The sequence below is a fragment of the Scaptodrosophila lebanonensis genome, unplaced genomic scaffold (assembly GCF_003285725.1).
Source record: "Scaptodrosophila lebanonensis strain 11010-0011.00,11010-0021.00 unplaced genomic scaffold, SlebRS2 tig00001419-arrow-arrow-pilon, whole genome shotgun sequence".
Lineage (NCBI taxonomy): Eukaryota > Metazoa > Arthropoda > Insecta > Diptera > Drosophilidae > Scaptodrosophila > Scaptodrosophila lebanonensis.
The window spans coordinates 94,844-119,201 of NW_022060745.1; the positions used below are offsets into that span (position 1 = coordinate 94,844).

Sequence of the window (24,358 nt, forward strand, 5' to 3'; positions counted from 1 at the left end):
TTCGGTCATTACCATCCTGCTCGTGTGTTACTTGATGGCGGCTCACAGTTGAACCTCATGACTGAGAATCTTGCGAAGCGCCTTCGATTAAAGCGTAAAGACACAGCTGTGAGTATTGTAATGGCAGGTGGAACCACTACTGGTAGTAGGCACAAGGTGTGCACTGATATTCAATCTCGTTTGAATTCTCACAGCTTTGGCACTGATTTTTGGGTTCTTAAATCCATATCAACTTGTCAGCCTGGTAACTTCGTGCCCACATCGAATTGGAAAATACCCGCAAACCTTGAGTTGGCTGACCCAGAATTCTATAAGCCAGCCAAGGTTGATATTCTCCTAGGCGCTGAACTTTTTTACAAGTTATTATGCGTTGGGCAAATCGAGCTCAATTCTTGTCTTCCATTGTTGCAGAAGACATTGCTGGGATGGGTTGTTGCTGGAAGATATACAGGGCAAATACCTCCTCAACAATTCAGCGTTAACGTTGTCGCTCAAGTTAATGATTGTTCTCTCGACACCTTAGTTCAACGCTTTTGGGAACTCGATCGGAGCCCAAATGAGTCGAAGGCTGTGCGCCAGACAGCTGAACAAAAGGCCTGTGAAGCTAACTTCACCAAATCAGTACAGCGCCTGTCTACAGGACGTTTTCAAGTCGAACTTCCGTTCAAATCCGATCCCACTGTACTAGGGCTTTCCTTTCAAACTGCTGAAAGACGATTTCTGCAACTTGAGCGCAAACTCGCAAGAGACAAAACTCTCCATGACATGTACCATGACTTCATGAGAGAGTATCGTGATCTTGGGCATATGTCTGCTCTTGAATCCCCTCCTCCAGGACAGCACTACTATATTCCTCATCAGTGTGTCCTGAGACCTGAAAGCACCACAACCAAATTGCGTGTGGTGTTTGACGCTTCTAGTAAAACGTCAACGGCCCTGTCATTAAATGACACTTTAATGGTTGGGCCGACTATTCAGAGGGAGCTTTATTCAACACTTGTAAATTTTCGGTTGAATAAATATGCAATTACTGCCGACATCTCAAAGATGTACAGGCAAATAAACGTGTCTGAAAAAGACAAAAAGTACCAGCTCATTCTCTGGCGAGAAAGCGCCTCTCATGAGCTGCAGTCCTTTAAGTTGAACACTGTAACATACGGGACTGCATCAGCGCCATTTTTTGCTGTGCGCTTGTTGTTTGAATTGGCAAATATTTATGCTCGATGTCACCATGTCGCGTTAAATGTCATTAAAAATTGTTTTTATGTTGACGACATGCTGGCTCCTCATAATGATGTATTTCGTTATCATCTGCATGAGGATAGCTTTACTTGGTTGAAGCCGACAAAGCGGAATATATTATCTCGTTTGTCTGAGCAACTTGGACCTTTGTGCCCCATCGTCACAGCGGCCAAAACTCTGTGGCAAGAGCTGTGGCGATTTAAGATGTTAGTTGGGCTGCTAAAGCAACAGATTTGGGTGATAAATACTCGTAGGGTTTGCTCAGCAGTTTCACATAACTGCCTTCGATGCAAGCCCAAGTTAGTTGAGCAAATAACGAGAAATTTGCCAGGTGATCGCCTTCGAGAAGGTCGACCTTTCAGGGTTTGTGGACTCGAACTTTGCGGCCCATTCCATGGTAGCTATCGCATACGCGGAAGACCGCCCGTTACAAATTACGTAGCGGTATTCGTTTGTTTTGCCTCGAAGGCCGTTCACCTCGGACTGGTAGCTAATTTATCCACTGATACTGTCCTTAACGTCTTTACAAGGTTCATCGGGAAGCGCGGCCTGCCGGAAATGGTCTTTAGCGACAACGTGACGAACTTCGCGGGAACAAGCGGCTTGCTGAGGGACATGCCGTCGGATTTCGAGCGGAGAAAGGACGCCCTGACGGACTATGCGGCAGAGCGACGAATCAATTGGTGGTTCATTCTTCCCCGACCTCCTCACATAGGAGGATTGTTGGAGGCAGCGGCGCTGCTAGGCGACCAGTCCACGATGTTGGCGGTGCTCCGTGTGGATTTGAAAGACCGGGAGTCCTTCAAAGGGGCCGGAATGTTGGAGCACCCTACTTAGCTTCTGAGCCCTTTCTTTGCGCTCTCTATCGCGCCCTTTACTGCGCTCTCTGTGGCGCTCTCTTTGTGCATTACTTGTCTTATGCCGGCCCGCTGACTTGTAGCGGCAGCAGGCAAATCTCTTGCTATCTAATTCTCGCATATTCAACATCGTTTTGCACAATTACCAAGCCATTAAAAGCCATTTTAATAATCAAAGAACACCGCGTCTCATTTAATAAATAGTTAAATCTTGTTGTCGTTTCGCTAAAAAGCTAGCGATTTTTCATTGGGTATCCATCGCGAATGGTGATTAAATTTAACTGCCTGTAATCAACACATAGTCGCTTTTCTCCTCCCTTTTAATTTAATTTTCATTTCATAATTATGTTTGATTGGAGGAATATCTGACATGTTTTCATAGTTGGTGACAAACATATTGTGGTTTTGATTTTGGTAAAATTTACTTAACTTCGGGTTTATATTATATATGAAGTTTTCGGAGATATCAATATTGTAAATATATGGTCTATCAATTGAGTTGCATCCTTTAATGTCTGAGCATTATTTGTTAATGTGGCATTGTACAACATATGTTCGCTGTTTACTATGCAATCGTCGCCACTACGATTTGCTGGTTCACTGTGCAATATCTGGATTCTACTATTCATTCGTTGACTATTCAATACTTGGTCACTGCAATTCAATGGTTGACTATGCAATAATTGGTCGCTACAATCCAATAATTCACTAAATTTCAATGGTTCACTATGTTTCAATGGTTTACTATGTTTCAATAATTCACTATTTACTTTTAAGGAAGACACAACTAAATACGCAAATTTTTCCAAAAGCCTGCCATCAGGATCCATTGACACTGCAAAAGTTAATAGGCTGCAATAGTTCACTTAATGTAGTATAAGGCACTGCCGATCGTCGAATTATGCTAATTACGCTTATTTATATATGGAACATAATATTGATTAGTAAAAAAATAATGATATATTTAAATGCGCCGAACATATGCGCCATTTATTGGAATGCTTTAAAATGCACAGATCCACCGCAGATGTAGTTTTCAATGATATTTATAAAAACGCATCCGAGATAGCAAATAACGCATCAGTTGAAATAACTACGCCAAGGATAGTCCAAAAAAAAAAAAAAAAAAAAATAGACTAAATCCACCATTTACATCAGCGCTTCTATTTTACCAAAGAGCGATTTTTGTCCCGTACCTTGATTCCTTAATATCCGCGATATCGCAAAGATTTTCGGAAGAAAATAACCCAGTTTTTTTTTTAACTACTTTGCACCCAAAACAAATTAAAAATATATCTTTAAATGAAACAAAAGCAAAAATAGATTCTACTACCGCTTTTTACGACATAAAAGGCATAGAGCATGAGCTAGGTTAATGCTTGTCAAAAGCTAACAGATGTAGATTTGGTGGTAAAAAAAATCGGAGTTTTATCCAAAAATCAGACAGGCTTTGACAATTGCGCTCGCTATGCCATGCACAACGGCCACGGAAGAGTCAAAACGTGGCTTCGAACTACAATGACCGAATCTCTCTTAAATGGTAATTAAAATGAGATAAATTAAACGTAACAGCCCTATTAATATATATGTATATATTTATATCTGTTTTTTTAAGGATTATGCATGTTAAGCGTACACAGAAAGTTAGTTGCCGAAAAAAGGGCGGAACTAGAAGATTCAATTGTGGATGAGTTTTCTAAAAACCCAAGAAAATTAATACTATAATTTAATTTCACTTATGTATATAAATCTATGTATATAAAATTGTTTATTAATTGGAAAAAAGTTGAACAGGAAATTGGCCCCCCCTTTGCACAAAGCTACCTACGCCCTTGATATGATAGATGTATTCCAAAGATCCATGGACTCTTCAGATCCTCTTCCACATCGTCCCGACTACGACGATCATACTTGTCTTCCAACCCCCCCGCTGGATCAGCTGTGTGATTGGTTTGGAAGTCAAATCCGACATGGGTAGGCTGGCTTCTGCACGCCCTCGTTTCGAAATTGGTTCTGGTAGGTCAAAGCTCTCTGTGTTGTTGTCAATGAAATTCTGAACAACCTCATTGGATTTCGGAATGAATTTGCATAAGTCTGTTGTTAGCGGTTTTGCTAGATGCGATTGAGACGTTTCGAGTAACTCTCGCTTTTGAGAATTTGCCATTTTGCGCTGCATATATATTTTTGAATCAGAGGATTCACCTTCCCGCTCCAAAAAGTGTTCCAATTCATGCTGACGTACTGTTGTTGCGGCAGTGATTACTTTACTGCGCGGCTTTACAGTTATATTTCCAGACATTATCCAACCGAACTTTGTCTTTTGACCTAATATTTCTTTGACGGTTTTCACATTTCCCATCATTATAAATGGAAATAGGTCTGATCCAATAATGGCTTGTTGAATTTTGGATCTGCCAGAGTGCACTTCTGCCAGTTCTTTGTTCGATGTTTTAATGTTTATTAGGCACCCCAAAGTGCCACGGCGACCCAATAAAAGAGGCGGCGGTATGCCGTGAATATAGTTCAAACAATGTGCTTTTAATTTAAACTCAAAAGTCGTTGCGCTTTGTTGGATTAATTCAATTTATTTAAATTAGCGATGTTACTTATGTTTATTGCAAATAACAATATTTTAGAAAATCCGTTTAATTCAAATTTCAGTCAGGGTCCTCCTACTTTGGCTGGTCAATATCAATTGACCTCTTACTTCCCTGTTATTCGTTATTATCGATTATCAATTACTTATTACTACTTCGCTATTCAATCACTATTCGGTCACTATTTAATTATTGTTAGTGATTAGGGGTGTTCCTACTATCACCCATTCCTACAGCTTCAATGCGCGTTCAACCAACTCCAAGCCAAGGCTCTCCACTCAAACTCCAATTTCAAACTCCTTATTTCTTCTAATACTTAAACTACTTCTTAAAACTACTCGCCTACTCAGGCATCGTGACGACGCACAGCTGGTTGCTGCGCAACGCGTCGTTACACCTCCCCCTTTCACCAAGGGGTCGAATGGCCCGATCGGTGGTGTTTTCGAATTTTGCTAGCACCGCGCCATAATCGAAAGGCAGATGTGTAGCAGCTGGGTGGCAGCGCTGCCACCCCTCGCGTTTGGCCACCTGTCGACGCCACCTGTACCTTCACAGTCAGCTGCTCGCGCTGTCATTCTGTCGCTTCGTTGTCTTCGCTCTCCATTTCCGCCGCAAGTTTGAATTTCAAATTCCGGGGTGTGGAATATGGTGGTGATCGTTGACTTTAGCGCTTGCAGCGGGTGGTGGTTGTCTTCGGGAATTGCTAGAAGTGTTGTGGTTGTGAGTGGTTGTATATGGCGGTCGTCGCGGCTATTATTACTGATGCCCTTGTCGCTGGTCTTCTGTTACTGCTGCCGGTCCTGCTGGCGTGTCGTCATCCTCTGGATTCTGTTGCTACTGGTGCTCGCGCCCAGCTGCTGGGCTTGTTGTTGCATCCGCTGTCGTGGCCGTTGTAAAGGCCATTGCGGAATTGGCCGCTGTCGTCGTAGCGGTTGTGCCGGCTGCTGCTGAATTGGCTGCTGTTGCCGTAGCTGTTGTACCGGCTGCTGCTGAATTGAATGCTGTTGTCGTGGCTGCTGTAATGGCTGCTGTAAGACTGGCTGCTGTTGTACCGGCTGCTGTGGGACTGGCTGCTGTTGCCGTAGCTGTTTAAGGATCGCCAATGGCACGGTCGCGGTACCCATACCGCCCCCGCCGCTGCTGTTGCTGCACTCGTCGTCGCTGCTGTCGTCTGCATTCAGCGCCTTCAGATCTCGCACATGTGCTGTTCTACCTCTGCCGCCCGCTACTGGTCGTAAGCGCACTATGACTGGGGATACAAATGCACGCACTGTGAATGGCCCATCGAACGCTCTGCGGCGTTAGACAGGTGACGCGCCTGATCCTCACTGGCTACCACTTGGTTTCTCTTCGCTATTCGGGCGATGAACTGTACCGGTGTCGCGTGTGTTTGTGGGCTACCTGGTACTGCCTCGGGGGCGTCTGGATCCCTGCCGTACAGTGTGCGTGGATGCATTGGTTCTCTCCCAAATAGGATGAAAGCCGGTGAGTAGCCCGTTGCGTCTGAAAGTGCTGCATTAATGGCGAATTGTGCTTCCGGCAGTTGTTCGTCCCACGTGTTGTGCTGCCCGTCCGCCAGCTGAGCAATCAATGTTTTGACCGTTCTATTGGTCCGCTCCATGGGATTCTCCTGAGGTGTATATGGTGCCGTCAGTATGCCAGTATGCCTGGCTCAGCGAGGAACTGTTTCAGCGCGCGACTAGTAAACTGGGCTCCATTGTCTGTGATGAGTTTTCGCGGCGTTCCAAACCACGCCAGGATCCGCCCTCGTAGGGCCAGCTTCACTGCCGCCGCTGTTGCCTTGCGGATGGGGACCAATTCCGCCCAATTGCTGAACTTATCCACAAGGACCAGTAGGTACGAGTTGCCCCGTTTGAACCGCATACGACGTCCCAAAGCGATAGCCTTCTAGATAGTGTCGCAGCTTTCGGATTCCCCAGACAATGGCCAGGCACTCCTTCACTGTGGCGCTGTAGTTGACCTCTGCCTTCTGCAGTTTCCTACTGGCGTAGGAAATTACATGCTCCTGGCCGTCTACGTTTTGTGTCAAAGCCGCGGCCAGCCCATACTCGCTGCCGTCAGTCTGTAGGCAGAAGCGTTGCGTGAAATCGGGGCACGCTAACACCGGCGCTTCTATGAGCTGTCTTTGGATGCATTCAAATGCCTCCTGCTGCGGTGTTCCCCAACTCCACTTGCGCCCCTTTTTTCAACAGTTCGGTGAGTGGGCCGACCGTTGTGGCGAAATTGGGCACAAAGCGTCGGTACCACGAGGCCATCCCGATGTACTGCCGCAGTTGCTTCAGATTTGATGGTGGCTTCAACTCGTGGATGGCTGCTTCCTTCTCTGGATCCATCTGGATGCCCTCCTCCGTCACCAGATGCCCCAGGTACCTTATGGATTTTCGGAAGAAATTGCACTTATCCCGATTTATTCGCAGATTGGCCGCCCGCAGTCGCCGGAACACCCCGCGCTAATTGCGCAAGTGATCCTCGAACGACCGGCCAACCACCACTATGTCGTCGAGGTATGCAAAGGCGTGTGGTGCCATGTCCGGGTCGATGATGCTGTCCAACGCCCTTTGGAACGTCACGGGAACTGAGTGGAGGCCAAATGGCATCACTCGCCACTGGAACAGCCCGCGTCCTGGTACTGTGAAAGCTGTGTATCGCTGGCTCTCACGCTCCATTGGAATCTGCCAGTACCCATTTCGCAAATCGATGCTGCTTATATTATATATATTATGCTTATATATCGCAACACCGGGCTTGCAAAGCTGCGCGTCGCTCCGGTGTCCACAACCGCATCTCCTAGTAAACCTAGAACGGCCGCCAATCGGCGCTTTATTCCTAGTTTGAGGTTGCCTGCGTGGACACGCCAGCCGCCGGTCGCCGGTCGCGCGTCGGAAGCATTCGCTCGTACGCACGCCCATCTTACCACAGTCCCAACAGTAGAGCTGTTGAGTGTTCGGGCACGCGTCCATATTGTGTCCTCCCATCCCGCAACGTCTACAGATGGGTCCTCGTCGATGCGTGTCCGCTGGGCCAACAGCCACCGGCTGTGGTAATGGCTGTGGTATCGGCTGTGGTATTGGCGTGGGATGCGTGGCGTTTGGTTCGCCATTACCGGCCGTCTGCGCCCGTGTCAAGACTGCTGGGCATATGCTAGTTGCCGCCTGTTCGTACCCATCGAGCGAGCTCACTTCTTCGCCCGCCAGGCGGAGGTTGGCGCGTACTACTGGCAGCACGTTGGCGTGGACGAGCCTCAGCTGTTCCTTTACGATCATCTCCGCGCTGCGCATCAGCCGTCGCATCACTCGGACATACTCTCTAGGTGTCTCTGATGCACCCTGGACCCGGTTATATGCCTCCCGCCGGCGCTCTTCTACATGGGGCCCTGCTGGATACTCTCTTAATAGATCTTGGCGGAACTCGGCAGACCGTTGTGCCAAATTGCGCCTTGACCACTCCCACTCCCTTGCCTCGCCGACCAGGACTACCGGTAATACTGTCACCAAATCATCTAGTCGCACGTTGCTCATCTCTGCCGTATCTTCTAGGTCTCGGAGGAAAGTCCTTGGGTCCTACTTCTTTCTGCAACGCGGCTCGTCTGTCTCGTTCGGCTGGTGTTGGCGCATGCTGCTCTGCCACCGCTAGCGCATTCGTGAGTGGTGGCGCTGGGGCCGGTGCTGTTGGGTTGTCATCGTCAGGTGCACCACCAGTAGGAGCAGCGGGTGTGGTGGGAGCGTGGGTCTGGATCGACAGTTTCTGGAAACCATCCTCCATGATCTGGGCCAATCGGTGGATGCACTGCGCCAGCGATGCCAACGAATCGGCAATGGTTTGGGTCAGGTCTGCCGTGGAGGGTCCCGAAGTCGCTGGTTGGTGCCGCTGCGGTTGCCGTGGGTTGGCTACGGTCTCTGCGGGTGAGGCCGCGACCGCTACCGATATGGTTGGCACTGGCGCTGGAGTTGGTGATGTAGCTCGCGCTGGAGTCGGCGGCGCGGCTCGCACCGGGGCCACGGCTGGTGTCGTATTTGCCTCTATCGCGACGAGTAGACCTTCCCGTACGTCCTCTTGTTTCGGGACTCCCAGCTGTCCGCCAGGCGATTACGCGATGACATGTTTTCATGATACGCCGCCAGCTCTTCCAGGCGGGGTCGGTACTCTTCCTTGGCCGACTTCACGAACGTGAATAGCCGCGACCGCATCTCCACGTTGCCCGTCTCTTCGATTTCGAGCTCACGCAACACCGCGCTGAGCTCTTCCTTCCGCAGCGCACGTATCCAGCTCGTTCGTAGCATCGTAAATCCACGCGCTTCTCTCTATACTTGGTCGGATATAACCTCAATCTTCTTTGGGGCCCCTGCTCGGGCGCCACTTGTAATGTTGTTTACTCTGCCGCGGGTATACTCGCCGGCCAGAGTCGATGTTTTAATGTTTATTATGCACCCCAAATTGCCAAGGCGACCCAATAAAAGGGGCGGCGGTATGCCGTGAATATAGTTCAAACAATGTGCTTTTATTTTAAACTCAAAAGTCGTTGCGCTTCAATGCGCGTTCAAAACTACTCGCCTACTCATGCATCGTGACGACGCACAGCTGGTTGCTGCGCAACGCGTCGTTACAACCTGTACAAATTCCTTCTATTTCTACTACTTGCTTTACTCTTGGAAGCTGTAGGAGTCGTGCTGCTTCTTTGGAGATGAGAGTTCTCTGCGATCCTCCATCCATAAGAACTCTAAGCAGTTCATAGTCTCCTCTTGCATTTTTTACTTTGATTAGAGCTGTGGCCAAAAATTTGTTTTGACCATTTGTTTTGGTCATGTAGTTTACACATTCCTTCTTCTTCTTCATGCAACAAGGTGTTGTGACCTTTATTACAGAATTGACATTTCAATTCTTTCTCACAGTTCCTGATATCGTGGTTGTCCAAGCAGCGAAAACATAAATGCTGATTTGATGTAAACTTCCTCCTTTTGTTAACTGATGCAGCCTTAAACTGTTGACATCTTGCTATGTCGTGTCCAGTAATGCCACAGTAGCGGCATTCCTTTTGTTGCTGACTTGTCGTCGCTTTTTTGACGTCCTTTTGCAATGAACTTACTGAGTTGTAAATTTGCTCAATAAATTCAAAAACGTCTTGCAGCTTCAGGATCAGTCTTGCCTTTCCACGTGTTGCTTGAATTACGAGATGCAAATTCAAACTGCACTTCAGGTACTTTTGCAATTTCAGCCTCCACTTCCGGTACTTTTGAAGCGGTTGGAATTTCTCTGACAGAGGTTGTCTTCGACCTTCATGAATGACTCCCTATATTGTTTGATACGAGCCATGGTGCTGTCGAAGATCCTCTCGTTGAAATACTGGTGGTCGATCACTCCACCTTTGACGAGGGCTGAGTTGTTTGAGACGAACTCCGTCGTTTTCGCCTTAACCCTAGACAGGTCTACTTTTAGAGATATAATATTTCTCTATGCAGATCTGTCTGCCTTTGGAAAAGCTGAACCACTTTATCGGACAGCATTGCGATTATTATTTGTTTTTAAAGGTTTTGATGTAACAATTGGTAGAATCTTTAGAGGAAATTTAGTTTAGTCGCCTGGTTGACCTTGCTGTGCCTCGACTCACAGCCGACTCTACGAATTCACAACTGGAACTTAATTTTTATTGGACAATATCTATGGTCCGCATGCTGCATGTAGACGTGTAATTCTATTGGTTAGCCTATCTTAAGCTAGCACAGTGTTGTAAGCAGCTGTGTAAACCTTAATCTATAAGTGTAATTATAAACGATGCAGCTGCGCGATCCTTGTTACTTAACACTTGAACCTCAATGTGTGTGCAGGCGTGGGAACGCGTTGACATAACGCAGGCAGCAATGTAACGTCCGATAGTCATTAAGGCAGTCGTGGGACACTTGCACTAGTGCTTCAACGATGCCGTATGTTCATACCTAAACAGATGTTTTCGATATTTAAAAAAAATTGATACTATCGATGTTTTCAAATACACTATTTTCATTTAGCCCTTTTTTTTAGATCGATTTTTTTTTTCAAAAATGACAACTTGTTTAAGATGTTGCTTTTTAAAAAACTGCTACTTGTGTTATAATTTGGCCAGCTTTGCTAAAAGGGCATTCAGAGGCACATTTTATGGCACGGCCATGAGGTTATCAATGTTTTTTCGCTCCTTCTCACACAGTTGTCCCTCGATGTAACTATAAAACGGGAAACATTTAAAGAAGCTTCAATGCATAGCAGACAATCACTACCCTAGTGAGGCAGCAAGTGTTCATTTCTTAAATACATACATATACTGTATGCACTTCAAGTTTACTTTACAGATATCTATACATTGTTTTCGCCCACGTTACATCCACGTTCACTGTCAACAGCACTACTTCCGAAACTATTACATTAATAAAAAAATATGAATATCCAATTAATAATTTAAAAAGTACCCGATTATCGATATTGGCAACTAAAACATCGATGTTTTCGATATTGCCCAAACATCGATATAGCGATGTTGAAATCTATGTTTGTTCCAGCTCTAGAGTACCCAGCGTCATCCACCTTCCTTTGTCTATACAAAGGATATCCATCTCCTCCTGTTTGTGTTTCTTGAATCAGCTCGCGTGGATATCGCTTTGTACTTCTTCCATCTTTCATGCATGGTGAATTTGGGTTCAATTCACCACAACGCCCGTGAACCATGTGTTTTCGATTTATTTCCGCAACGCGGAAATAATGTCATCGATTTGTTTTGGAGTGATTTTTTGTTTTATCCAGACCAATATATTGGCGTGTGTCGCTTTTCAACCGAGTACATACATCCACCACTGAGTTTTCCCAAAGATGGGATTTTTTGTGATGACGTCATCAGCCTTATTAACTTTTGCTTGAAAACTAGAGCGGGGAGATCATGTCTACGCGATGAACAGAAGATTGGTATCGTCGACCATACTTGCGCGTATGTCAGAGCGTGTTGAGCATATTCGTGCAACTGCCGGTGTACGTTGCTGGCAAGATCACTATTTGCCCAATGTGCTCAGCGTTCCCATCGTTAGCGATCACGCAAAGCAAGTAGACAAATTCTTCAACACGCAGCTTTTGCTGATTCAGCCGAATGAAGTGCAGACGTTCACTATAAATTTTCGCGTACAAGTCGAGTATAAACTGATGGAAGAGTTCGCGACATTTCAGCAAATAATTAAATTTATTCGGCTTCATGAGGCGATAGGTCCATGCAAGGGACTTTCTTTGTTGACTCTTCATTCGTGCCGGGCTTCATTTACATTATGTTGAAATAATAGCCGCGCGGAAAAGGCACTAGATATTGTAGTGCATGATACGATCGATGTGTTTCCGTAATGCGTTGTAGACTTTTCGGCGGTGAATGATTATATTTTGTCGCTCGAATATTTTGTCTGCCCGAATCAGAACCGTATAATCACAAGGTGGCATCTGGTCTATGGCTGTCTTGAATAATTGGATAAGGCGGATGTGTTCGTGCAGCATAGCTTGCAGACTTAAAACGATTTCCCCCCGAACATCAGTGCTAAGGGCGCCACGCTGTTCGACTTCTGTTGTTTCGTTGCCAGTAAAATAGATTTGGAGGTTCTGTGATATATTTGTGATATATGTGTGATATATTTGGCCTTGCCCTTTGAATGTTGGCATGTAGCCGACGTCGTTCATTATCATGTTCTACAGGAAATGTTTTAAAATCGGTGCCAGAGATGTAGCTCAGAAGCGGCACTAGTGGCTGATTGAGCGGTGGTGGAACAACTTTACCTTTCGAACAGCACATACTCGGGGATTTCTTAGCAAAATTCGCAACGTGGCAATGCAAACCAGCATACACTAAACTGAACAAGCAATATCAAATAAACAAACTAAAAACTACTGTACTACCCGACAGAAGAGATCGGTTAATCAGACCAATATCTTGTTGTTTGGGAATCAATCATTTCTTATTTAACTTGATTTATTAAACATGTTCATAGTATTTGGACAAGCCAATAAAAAAGAATTAAATCGAATATTAAAAAAGGAGGCAAAGAAAACAATAAAATTATTGTATTCAAAGAAACAACCCAAAATTAAATTCAATATAAAAACAAGTAAGGAAGCTAAAGTCGGGTGCCCCGACTTTGAAATACTGTGTACATACAAGTATTCTTAAAATAATTATAGAAATTTAATAAATTAAGAAAATTTAAAAAAAAAGTTGTTTGTTTTTACATCTCTCGGTATTCGAACTCACGTAAAGGGTGTATAACTGCACATTTACATAGCAATTGGTTATACAAGCAATTGTTTCCAAAGTAAACGGGACTTTAAAAAAAAAAACAGAACAAATGGTTTTTTCGGCAAAATCAATTTATTTTATTCAAAATACAGCTTTTTGCACGATCCAAAAGCACGTCGAACGAATGTTTTAGCTCGTTGGCCGGTATGGCCGCCAGTATGTCGGTGCAAGCCTTTTGAATGGCCTCTACGTCTGCATAACGCTTTCCTTTCATGGGCAAATGCATTTTTCCGAAAAGGTAGAAGTCGCACGGTTCCATATCAGGTGAATACGGCGAGTGGTTAATGGTTAAAATGTGATTTTTGGTCAAATAATCGGTCACAAGAGTCGATCGTCTGAGCAATTTTTGGTCGTCAGTCAATTTGTGCGGAACAAACCGTGCACACATTTTTCGTAAGCCCAAATGTTCGGTCAAAATGCGATAAATCGATGTTTTGGAGATGTTCAATTCCATTTCAATGATGATTTCGCCTGATTTTTGATGAATTCACGCACAGGTTGGTTGATGGAATTTTTGGTGATCACGAATTTTGATTGGCCCACATGTTGATCGTCATTTATGTCCTCACGACCACTTTGAAAACGTTGAAACCACTCGTGCACTCTACTACGGGATAGGCAATCATCGCCATAAGCTTGTTCCATCAATTGAAACGTTTCGGTAAAAGTTCTACCAATTTTAAAACAAAATTTAATGTTGGCTCTTTGTTCGAAGCTCATTTTCGCACCGATAACACACACATACCGACACTTAAAACGCAATTACTTCACTTCCAATCGATGAAATGTCATGAAATTCTCACTGGACAATCGACAAAGATAGCAGATTCTAACGCACTAGTCAACATATAGATAGCGCCACCAGGGGCGATACAACAAGTCCTGTTTACTTTCGAAACCACCTTGTAGTACCGTTTTCATAAATTTGTTTGGCGTCATTTGATTTACTTAGGTAATACTTTTAAGTATATGTGCAAACAGCGATTAAAGTGCTTTGGACGGTTAGTGTGCTACAAAGTTGAAGTCTTTTCATTAAATAAGTGTAAAACGTATGTAAAAGAACGCAAGCAAACTAGTGCACTGATTTTAAATATTGAATGTTCATACGAAATGTGGATTTTACCTAAAATGCCACATGGAATGCATTTAATAGCGAATGATAAGAGGAAAAGGTACAAAAATAGATGATATAGCTGCCAGAGTCAATCGACACCGAAACACAATAAAACATTTCGTTAAGAACCCTGATTCTTATGGTAAGATCAAAAGCTACGGAAACCAACCAACATTGGCGAACGTTGTAAACGGGAAATTAGGCGTCCTGTTGTTCAAAAGGACATGGACGAAATAAGGGGTAATTTAGATCTCAATGTTACTAGAAGACGAGTCCACCAAATTCTGGTTGAAAATATTAACGCTTAATATACTTCCCGAGCCAGTACTAAAGCTACTTCCATTTCCGTCGGGCTCGTTTATCATTTGCTGAAAAGCACAAATTTTGGATAAATAAATATCGCAATAGTATTCTTTCCGACGAGAAAAAACTTAACTTAGACGGCCCAGATGTCTGCCATGAATATTGCCGCAATTTCAGGCCACCACAGCAAACACGTCATAAGTGGAACTAGTAGGGACTGTAATCATTATAAGTGTTATTAAAAAAATTACAAAATAATGATTTATTAATTTTATTCATTCGCTTACAATTTCATGATTAATTTTGAGTTTTACTTTAAAACTTAACCAATAATCATTATTGATGAGCAAAAAAATAAAACTTATAAAATAATGATTATTCTTTGAGTTTTATTTTTTTGATAAAAAATAAAAAATTATCACAAGAATTAAACAAATTGAGGCATAAACAAGATAGAACGCTACAGTCGAGCAAGCCCGACAGTGTAATACCCTGTACCCAGGTAAACTTCCGTCGCTGAGTTATATGCGCCCATAGCAGCAGCAAAAAGAGGAAGAAGAAGAGCGAACTTGTTGCTGCAGTTAGGGGTTGTACTGGCGAGGATTTGTTTTGCTAATAACTTTTCTTAGAATTGACCGAATAAAATTTCGAACAATAGTAGACAATTATATATAAATTATGTGTGCAAAGTTTGGTTTAGGTAGCATTTGAAATGTGGACGCTATTGACGAAATTCTGTAGCGGGGGAAGGGCGGGAAAATTAAAAAAATAAAATAAACTCGTCCTTACTCGGACCTAGGAGAATCTGGATGCTAACTTTGGTTATTCTAGCTTTTATAGTTTCTGAGATCCTTGCGTTCATCCAGACGGACGGACAGACGGACGGACAGACGGACGGACATGTCTAGATCGATTTCTCTCGTCATGCTGATTCAGAATATATATACTTTATGGGGTCGGAGATGCTTCCTTCTGCATGTTACATACTTTGCACAAACCTAATATACCCTTTTTACCCTACGGGTACAGGGTATAAAAATGAAAAGTGCACATATACTTATTTCCTAAGAACTATTTTTTATTTAGTTTACAAAATTTAAAGTTGTCCCATTTCAAAATGTTGTGTTATATTTTTCAAATCTACCCATTAGTATGGACTGTATTTCAGTATGAATGATTTGAATGTTGCTTCGGCAATTGTTTTTGCGCTTTTATTCGGGACTGGTACTGCGACTAAGTATTTAGTCAAATCGCAAATAAGTGTAACAATATATTCGTTTCCCTTTTCTGACCTAGGTAATGGTCCTACTGTGTCAGCCAATACTCGGTCAAAAGCGTAAATTGCTGTGTCAGTAATTGTTAGTGGAGTCTTTGTATGTTTCGTTGTTTTTGATTTTTGGCATTTATCGCATTTTTGTATATACTCTTTAATATGTTTTGTCATATTTTTATACCCTGTACCCAAAGGGTACAAGGGTATATTAGTTTTGTGCGAGTGCACATGGAACACACAGAAGGAGGCTTGGTAGACCCCACAAAGTATATATATTCTTGATCAGCATGACAAGCCGAGTCGATATAGCCATGTCCGTCTGTCCGTCTGTCTGTCCGTCTGTCTGTCTGTATGAACGCAAGGATCTCCGAAAGTATAAGAGCTAGAATAACCAAACTTGGTATACAGATTCTCCTGAGACCGAGAAAGGACGAGTTTGTTCATTTTTTCTGATCCCCCCCTTATTAACGATTTTCTATAACTCCCGTAATTCTTGGAATTTTGAACTAAAATTTGGTAGTCACATTAAGTTAGTTATTATATAACCGTATACCAAGTCTCATTATGATAGAATGATCAGAAAGAAAGTTATAGCCATATAACCAGGCCCAATGCACACATACATACATATGTACAAGTACACAAACACGCATAAGGCACGATTCTGATGTAAATGTAAATGTATGTATGCATGCATGGAATATTTTATATTTAATTTAGTTAATTAATTAAATTAATTTAGTTAATTAATTAAATTAAATTAATTAATTAATTTAATTACTTTTTTGTGGGGTGGTACAGGGTATTTAAGAGTTGAGCCTGCTCGACTTTAGCATTCCTTTCTTGTTCCATAAATAATGCTTTTTAATTTTCGTTAGCGTTTTAGAAATGCCGTAATAACCTCCATTTATGGGAGAGATGGGCATGGACCGGTCCGACGCGACACGGCCACGAAATGAACCTTTGGAAACACGGAATTGTTATAACCATTAAATGTAAAAACGAAAAATAGATATATCCATATTAAGCACTTTTATTTTGTATTAAAGAATACATACTTGTATGTACTCATGTATATTTGAGCTAAGAAGCCGAGCTCGTCGCTTATTTAAAATTTCTCCAGAAGTGAAAAAAAAACTCGTTCACTTGTTTAAAAAGCTGTCAGGGATATTGACTATATATCTTGATATTTGCCCTAGCAATTCCAAAATTTTGTTGGGTTTTTTCCAGTTGTTTAACAGACAAATTCCTGGATCAACAGCAGTACATATATACAAGGTGCGTTCCAAAGTAAACAGCGCTCCTTGGTGGCGCTATCTATATGTCGACTGGTGCGTTAGAATCTGCTATCTTTATCGATTGTCCAGTGATTTTCATGACATTACATCGATTGGAAGTGAAGTTATTGCGTTTAAAGCGTCAGTATGTTTGTGTTATCGGTGCGAAAATGAGCTTCGAACAAAGAGCCAACATTAAATTTTGTTTTAAAATTGGTAAAACTTTTACCGAAACGTTTCAATTGATGGAACAAGTTTATGGCGATGATTGCGTATCCCGTAGCAGAGTGCACGAATGGTTTCAACGACCAAAAATTGCTCAGACGATCGACGCTTGTGACCGATTATTTGACCAAATAAGATCCAGGTGTTCATACGGACGGACAGACAGGGCTAGACCGACTCGTCTTGTCGCGCTAATCAAGAATACAAGTATATATACTTTGTGGGGTCTGCCACGCCTCCTTCTGCCTGTTACATTTTTCAGCTCTCGCAAACCTAATATACTCTTGTACATTTCATGTACAGATGTACATTATTATGTGTCCGTATGCCAAGTTTCACTATGATAGACCGATTTAACAAGAAGTTATAGCCATAAATATATTTGCTGCTGCAGCGCTGCTCAAGCGCTGCCCAAGCGCTGCCTGCAGCTGTTGTTGATACTGGTGCTTTGGTTGACTGCAAACATGCTTGCACGCGCATAGATATACATACACTCACGCAATTGCTATGTAAATGTGCAATTTACTTTTTTACAATTTTTACTTGTTTTTAGCGTGCTAAGTATATGCTTTCGTGTATAAAATATTCATATACTTACCGGTTTATAATTTCGCGCAGACATATTCCTGAGCCTTGTAGCTGAGCAAGTCCCATTAAAAGGCCTGTTATTGGGCCACGTGATAGTTCTATTCGACGGCCATGATAGTCTAAGCATATTGGTACTGCCGGACTGAAAATGACCTCCCGGAAGTATATTGGGAGTTTATTGGTATTTCCATCCGTTTCTGCCCTAGCTGACATAGTATCATTTAGTAATGTTTCTAGTTTTTCTTCCATATTTTTAATCTCCATTTCATCTGTAGTTTCAGAAACTTGATTGACTGACATAACCGGTGTATCATGTCCCAATATATTTGATTGCAATTTGGAATCATTTGGACAAGAGTTAACCGCCGAAATTTCCAAGAGAGCGGCAAAAAATTCCTCAATAAATAACAAAGTATCTTGATCAATATTTAGTTTTATTGGTGTAATGGAAACTCTCAGAGAACATTCTTCAATCCTACTGATTTGAGGGTCTGGCCGTACATGCAGTGCTTTAATAATTACCATAGAATCTTCATTTTTCCCAGTTATGTTTTTATTATTGCCACGGTAAAGTAGCTTGTTGATATCTGAAGATTGCAAACGGTCACGAATTTCTATATCTGATACGAGTAGCACTTGTCGGGATGAATATATCGACGTTTGCGGATATATTTCGTGCGAAAAACGAATTTTCGTTAATTGAATTTCCACAAGTACTTTGGTATTTCTTCCAAATGATTCAAACCCGTGCGAAATATTTGGTTCATAATTCTTTGCAGAACCTTCGTGACCCTGAGATACACCATATTTATATGTTTCCGACATTACAGCTGAAGGTCTAAAAATGTAAGGTTTAGTATTTGCGTTTTATATTTAATATCAATATTTACAGATAATTTAAAATTGTTTGTTTTATTCTTAAAGGAGAACAATTGAAAAACTTACCTCGAATTCTCCTGCGATTCGGGCTTATCAGGAAAATCCTTTCCTCCAAATAGGTGCCATGTTATTGTCATCTCACATAATGTGTAGCTATACTCGGCATCGGGAAAGTTTACTGGGGCACGTAGGAGATCAACTTTCTCATGTGGCAGGCAGAAATGATTTTCAACTATTCTGAGTGGATCTTCAGACACGTTTATTTGTTTTATTCCAAATTGATCCTAGATATAAAGATAAGCATATTTTAAGCATTTTAGATATAATTTAATCTAAAGCCGGTACGGTTGCATTGTATGCATATATTTTGTGAAACTGAAAAAAGTTAAAGGTTTTTTTTTGGTGTGTCTGTTTCTTAAACTCAGATGGAAGAATGGGAAACCATATTTCAAAGGTACATATATGAGCGCAATCTACATTGTCTGTTTCAATCACGACTACTCCCACTATTTAGAGCTATCTCGATAAAATTTGCACGTAGTATGCACAAAGTATCTGAGGCCATACGGAATCAAGATTTTAATTGATAAGATACACATGTGTGATGAAAGTGCCAGCGCTATAGGTGTCGCAATTACTTATAGTGCTCATCCATAAGGATTACGCACTAAGTTCATCTTTAATTATCGCGGTAAGGCGACCTGGAATCTAGCGACTTTTTCTATTTACTAACTTAAAAAGGTCGCTTGGTAGACATAATCTCAGATTTAATGAATACGTTATAGCAGAAAAGAAGCGTATTTTGGAGAGTTTGAAATTTAATTGGTAAGGTAGGAACGTGTTGAAAATAGCATTAATTTACAACGGAATTGCGCCTATAGTTGTGAGTGTGTGCAGTACAGTGTTTAGCCAAAGCAGCAACTACAGCTGCGGACAGCGCTTACGCAAGGATTATATTTATGGCTATAGCTTCCTTTAGAATTGGCCTATCACGATGATGGCACACGGATACGGATCACTAAATGAAAGCATTTTCCAAATTTGATTGAAAAATAAATAAATAAATAAATTTGATTGAAAAATGTCAAAAATTACGGGAGGTACGGAAAATCATTAATTGCGGGGGAGTAGGGGAAGAAGTAAAATTTTGAAATATATTTAAACTGTGTAGAGTATTTCACATCTTTAGGTCTTAGTCATAGGTGATTATACGGACGGCGCACGGTGGGGCCTTCTGACTTTTTTCGTTGCAAAAATTATATCTCTTGAACGGATAAAGATATTTTCATCAAACAAATTTAGTTGGAAAGAGAAATTCATTGCAAATTGGGCTATGATATTTAGAAGCTGCAAAATATGAGCTCAAAGTTGAATTTTGTTGCCGGTGCAATATTTGCCTAATAAAACTGCCAAGTTTTTAACATATAGTTAAAACATTTAATGATACATTTACAAAAAATTTTTAAATTAAAAAATTAATAAAAAAATATATTAAGTTATTATTTTATTATTACATTTTGCAATATGTATTTTGTATTTCATAAAAAATCAACTTTTTAAGTTTTTGAAATAATAACCGTGAATTACATTTAAAAATACTATTCACTGCTTATTATACACAACTGGCTGCTTTTTAAGTCAAAACTAGACTACAATGAGTATTCCAAAGTAAACAGGATTTAAAAAAAGAAAAAAAAAGAAAAAATTCTTTTACGGCAAAATCAATTTATTTTTATTCAAAATAGTCTCCTTCTGCTTCAATACAGCTTTTTGCACGATCCAGCATGTCGAACGAGTGTTTTAGCTCGTTGGCCGGTATGGCCGCCAGTATGTCGGTGCAAGCCTTTTGAATGGTCTCTACGTCTGCATAACGCTTTCCTTTCATGGGCAAATGCATTTTTCCGAAAAGGTAGAAGTCGCACGGTGCCATATCAGGTGAATACGGCGAGTGGTTAATGGTTAAAATGTGATTTTTGGTCAAATAATCGGTCACAAGCGTCGATCGTCTGATCAATTTTTGGTCGTCAGTCAATTTGTCCGGAACAAACCGTGCATACACCTTTCGTAAGCCCAAATGTTCGATCAAAATGCGATAAATCGATGTTTTGGAGATGTTCAATTCCATTTCCATCAATTTCAATGATGATTTTGGCTGATTTTTGATGAATTCACGCACAGTTTCGATGGAATTGTCGGTGATCACGAATTTTGATTGATTTTTGATCACGACCACTTTGGAAACGTTGAAACCACTCGTGCACTCTGCTACGGGATAGGTAATCATCGCCATAAACTTGTTCCATCAATTGAAACGTTTCGGTAAAAGTTTTACCAATTTTAAAACAAAATTTAATGTTGGCTCTTCGTTCGAAGCTCATTTTCGCACCGATAACACAAACATACTGACGCTTTAAACGCAATAACTTCACTTCCAATCGATGTAATGTCATGAAAATCACTGGACAATCGATAAAGATAGCAGATTCTAACGCACCAGTCGACATATAGATAGCGCCACCAGGGAGCGCTTGATTCAAAAAGTCCTGTTTATTTTGGAACGCGCTTTGTATATATATATATTTGATCAGGGTGACAAGTCGATTCGATATAGCATTCCAGTATGATTTGTTCCAATACAATAACATTATCAAAATTAATAATAATTAATAATTAATATACTAATAAAACGAGGAAAAATTCTAATAAAATAATAAATCAAAGTTAAAATGTATTTGCAATTTTTTTTCTCAAATTGTTACAAACATATGTTCACGTCCATCCACGTCATTTGTAAGCGTTATATATGTGGAATATGGAACATAAGTGCTGCTGGCCACTTATAATAAAGAAATAAACTGAAAAAAAAGCACCTTGTAGATATGTTTTGACTCTATCTTAGAATTTCAACACGTCACCACTAAAAGTTGCATTTTTATACCCAAAACGAACCAATTAAAATTCTTGAGGATAATCAAGGATGTATAATTATAGCTAATAACCCAACATGCCACAAACGATCAAAACATATTGATATCAAATACCATTTCTCCAGAGAACAAATTGCAAATAAATTAATTATTGTTGAGTATATTCTCACAGACAACCAGCTGGCTGATATGATGACGAACCCCCTGCCTGCAGTTAGATTCCTGAACTTAAAGCTCAGATGGGTCTTACTGATGACGACTAAATTGATGAAGCGAATTTTATATTGAATCTACGACTTTTCGTTTATTATACTCTGTACATGAAATGTACAGATGTATATTAGGTTTGCGGGAGCTGAAAAATGTAACAGGCAGAAGGAGGCGTGGCAGACCCCACAAAGTATATATATTCTTGATCATGATGAGACGAGTCGATCTAGCCCTGTCTGTCTGTCTGTCTGTCCGTCTGTCCGTCCGTATGAACACCTGGATCTCAGAGACTATAAGAGATGGAGACACCAAATTTTGCACAAAGATGCGTTATGTGTGTATTCTATACGAGTTTGTTTTATTTTTTTTGATTCCCCCCCCCCCACTTCCACCCTATGGGGTTTTCCCGATTTTCCATTCGTATAATCGCCTATATCTCGGAGACTATAAGACCTAGGAACACCAAATTTTAGTCCCAGCTGCCTTATGTGAATACGCAGAAAATGTATATTTTGGAATTTCCCTCCCTCCCCCCTCGAATTTTGAACTAAAATTTTGGTTATTATGTGTCCGTATGCCAAGTTTCACTATGATAAACCGATTTAACAAGAAGTTATAGCCATAAATATATTTGCTGTTGCAGCGCTGCCCGCGGCTGTTGTTGATGTTGCTGTTTGGTTGACTGCGAAAATGCTTACACAGACACGAATAGATGCGCATAGGCATACATACACTCACACAGACGCAATTGCTATGTAAATGTGCAATTATACACCCTTTACGTGAGTTCGAATACCGAGAGAGGTAAAATCGATCAAATTTTTTTTTTTATTTTCTTAATTTTTTTATTTTCTATAATTATTGTAAGCATATGTACAGAGTATTTCAAAGTCGGGACACCCGACTTTAGCTTTTTTACTTGTTTTATATATGTAATGGGCTTATTGGGTTTTTCTGGGATTTCCTCAATCCTAGCAACAAATGTTGGACCATAGAATTGTATCTCCCCAGAATGCATTAGCTTGCCGAATAAGTTTGAAATGTATTGAGAATACACTTTTACGTTCACCAAATACTATCTATCTGGCCACTGTGGTGTTGTCGCATTGTGTTGTTGCCAGATAATGTAAATTATATACGAAGGCAAAAGCAACAATGATAAATGCATTAACCGTTAACTCTCCACCTATTCCTTTTTACTTATGTATAGTTTTCTCTTATTGCAATATAGTCGTTTTCGGTTACTCAATGTGAATAGACCGGCAAGCTGTGCGCAATTAAGAAATAATTAAGAGAAGTTTTATTGAACATAAAAACATAAAATAAAGTCTTTTATCCTCAGCCTTTATTTTTAACACCTATTATAGCCTGAAACCAAAGGATAAAAGGCTATACTAGTTTTGTGCGAATGTAGGTAACAGACAGAAGGAGGCGTGGCAGACCCCACAAAGTATACATATATACTTGTACTAGCAGGTATTCCCCGTCTTAACCCGGCTCAATATAATGTTTCCAATTGTATTTATTTTGTGTGTGCATAACCTACCCATATGTTTTCACCTTATAAGTTACCAGTAGGAAGGCATTTAAGGTATTTAAATGAACATTTTCTGTTCTTGAAAAAAAATTGTTCAGTAGTCCGTTACATTTTTGTTCTTGCCAAACTATTTCGTTAAACGAACATGACCACTATAACTAATATTTTTTAAAGCTCGTTTTCCCCCCTTTGGAGCTCGAATTTTCCAAAAGCCTTTCTTAGTGTGCTCCTACACTATGATGGATACTATGAAAGGATACTTGAGTCCGAATTTCATCTTTTACCGTTTGGGCTGTGCATTGATCACCAATTAGTCAGGACAAACTGTTTTATATATAGAGATAACGCAACGTTTTAAGATAGACTATGTGCAAAAAAGGGGAATAATTATAAGGGTATATCCTAATTTTAAATTAACATTTGAGTCAATACGGTCACGCACAAACTTGGAACACGGCACTCGTGTTAATGCCGTGCAGCGATGAGCCACGATCAAAAAGCACTGACAATTCTCATCTCAATTTGCTAGAGTAAAACTTTCGATAGTTGAAGCCACCGATACCATCAAAATATCGAAGTTTGAATGCAATAAGCAGAATATTTAAATAATAAAATCTAATTATTTATTGAGATCAATAAGAACAAATCATATACATACATACATCTGCCCGCAATGTGAAGCAGAAAATGCGTAGCTCCGTTATTCGGTTTCTGCTTTACTATCGCTTACGCAGTCGTTGCCTAGCGACGGTAACTGTAAACTTTTGGCGTTTTGCCTTTGCAATTAACATTAAATGGTCAAAACGAAAGAAGAGCGAGCCAATGACTTGCAGTTGTTGTTGTTTTTAGAGCATTATTTTTTTTACAATCAAACAACTGTGTTCGATTGCCCAATGTATACATTAATACGAATGTACATACATGCTATATTCATACACAGGCATACATACATACATACATATGTACAAGTATATTTCTCTTTACTTTTTCAACCGTACGTAGAGAACCGCACGCAAGA

General features: G+C 41.1%; 1 protein-coding gene across 3 annotated transcripts in view; it reads right to left on the reverse strand.

The window, feature by feature from the left end:
* The window catches only part of LOC115633443 (autophagy-related protein 2 homolog B), a 617,768-nt gene that overhangs the window by 71,821 nt on the left and 521,589 nt on the right, over positions 1–24,358 (reverse strand). For all 3 annotated transcript variants that reach the window (XM_030530896.1, XM_030530897.1, XM_030530898.1), the window contains 2 exons: positions 18,733–18,950; positions 17,798–18,625 (listed from right to left, as the gene is read on the reverse strand). In XM_030530896.1, the coding sequence (XP_030386756.1) occupies positions 17,798–18,625; positions 18,733–18,950 (1,046 nt within the window). The remainder of the gene's footprint in view (positions 1–17,797; positions 18,626–18,732; positions 18,951–24,358) is intronic.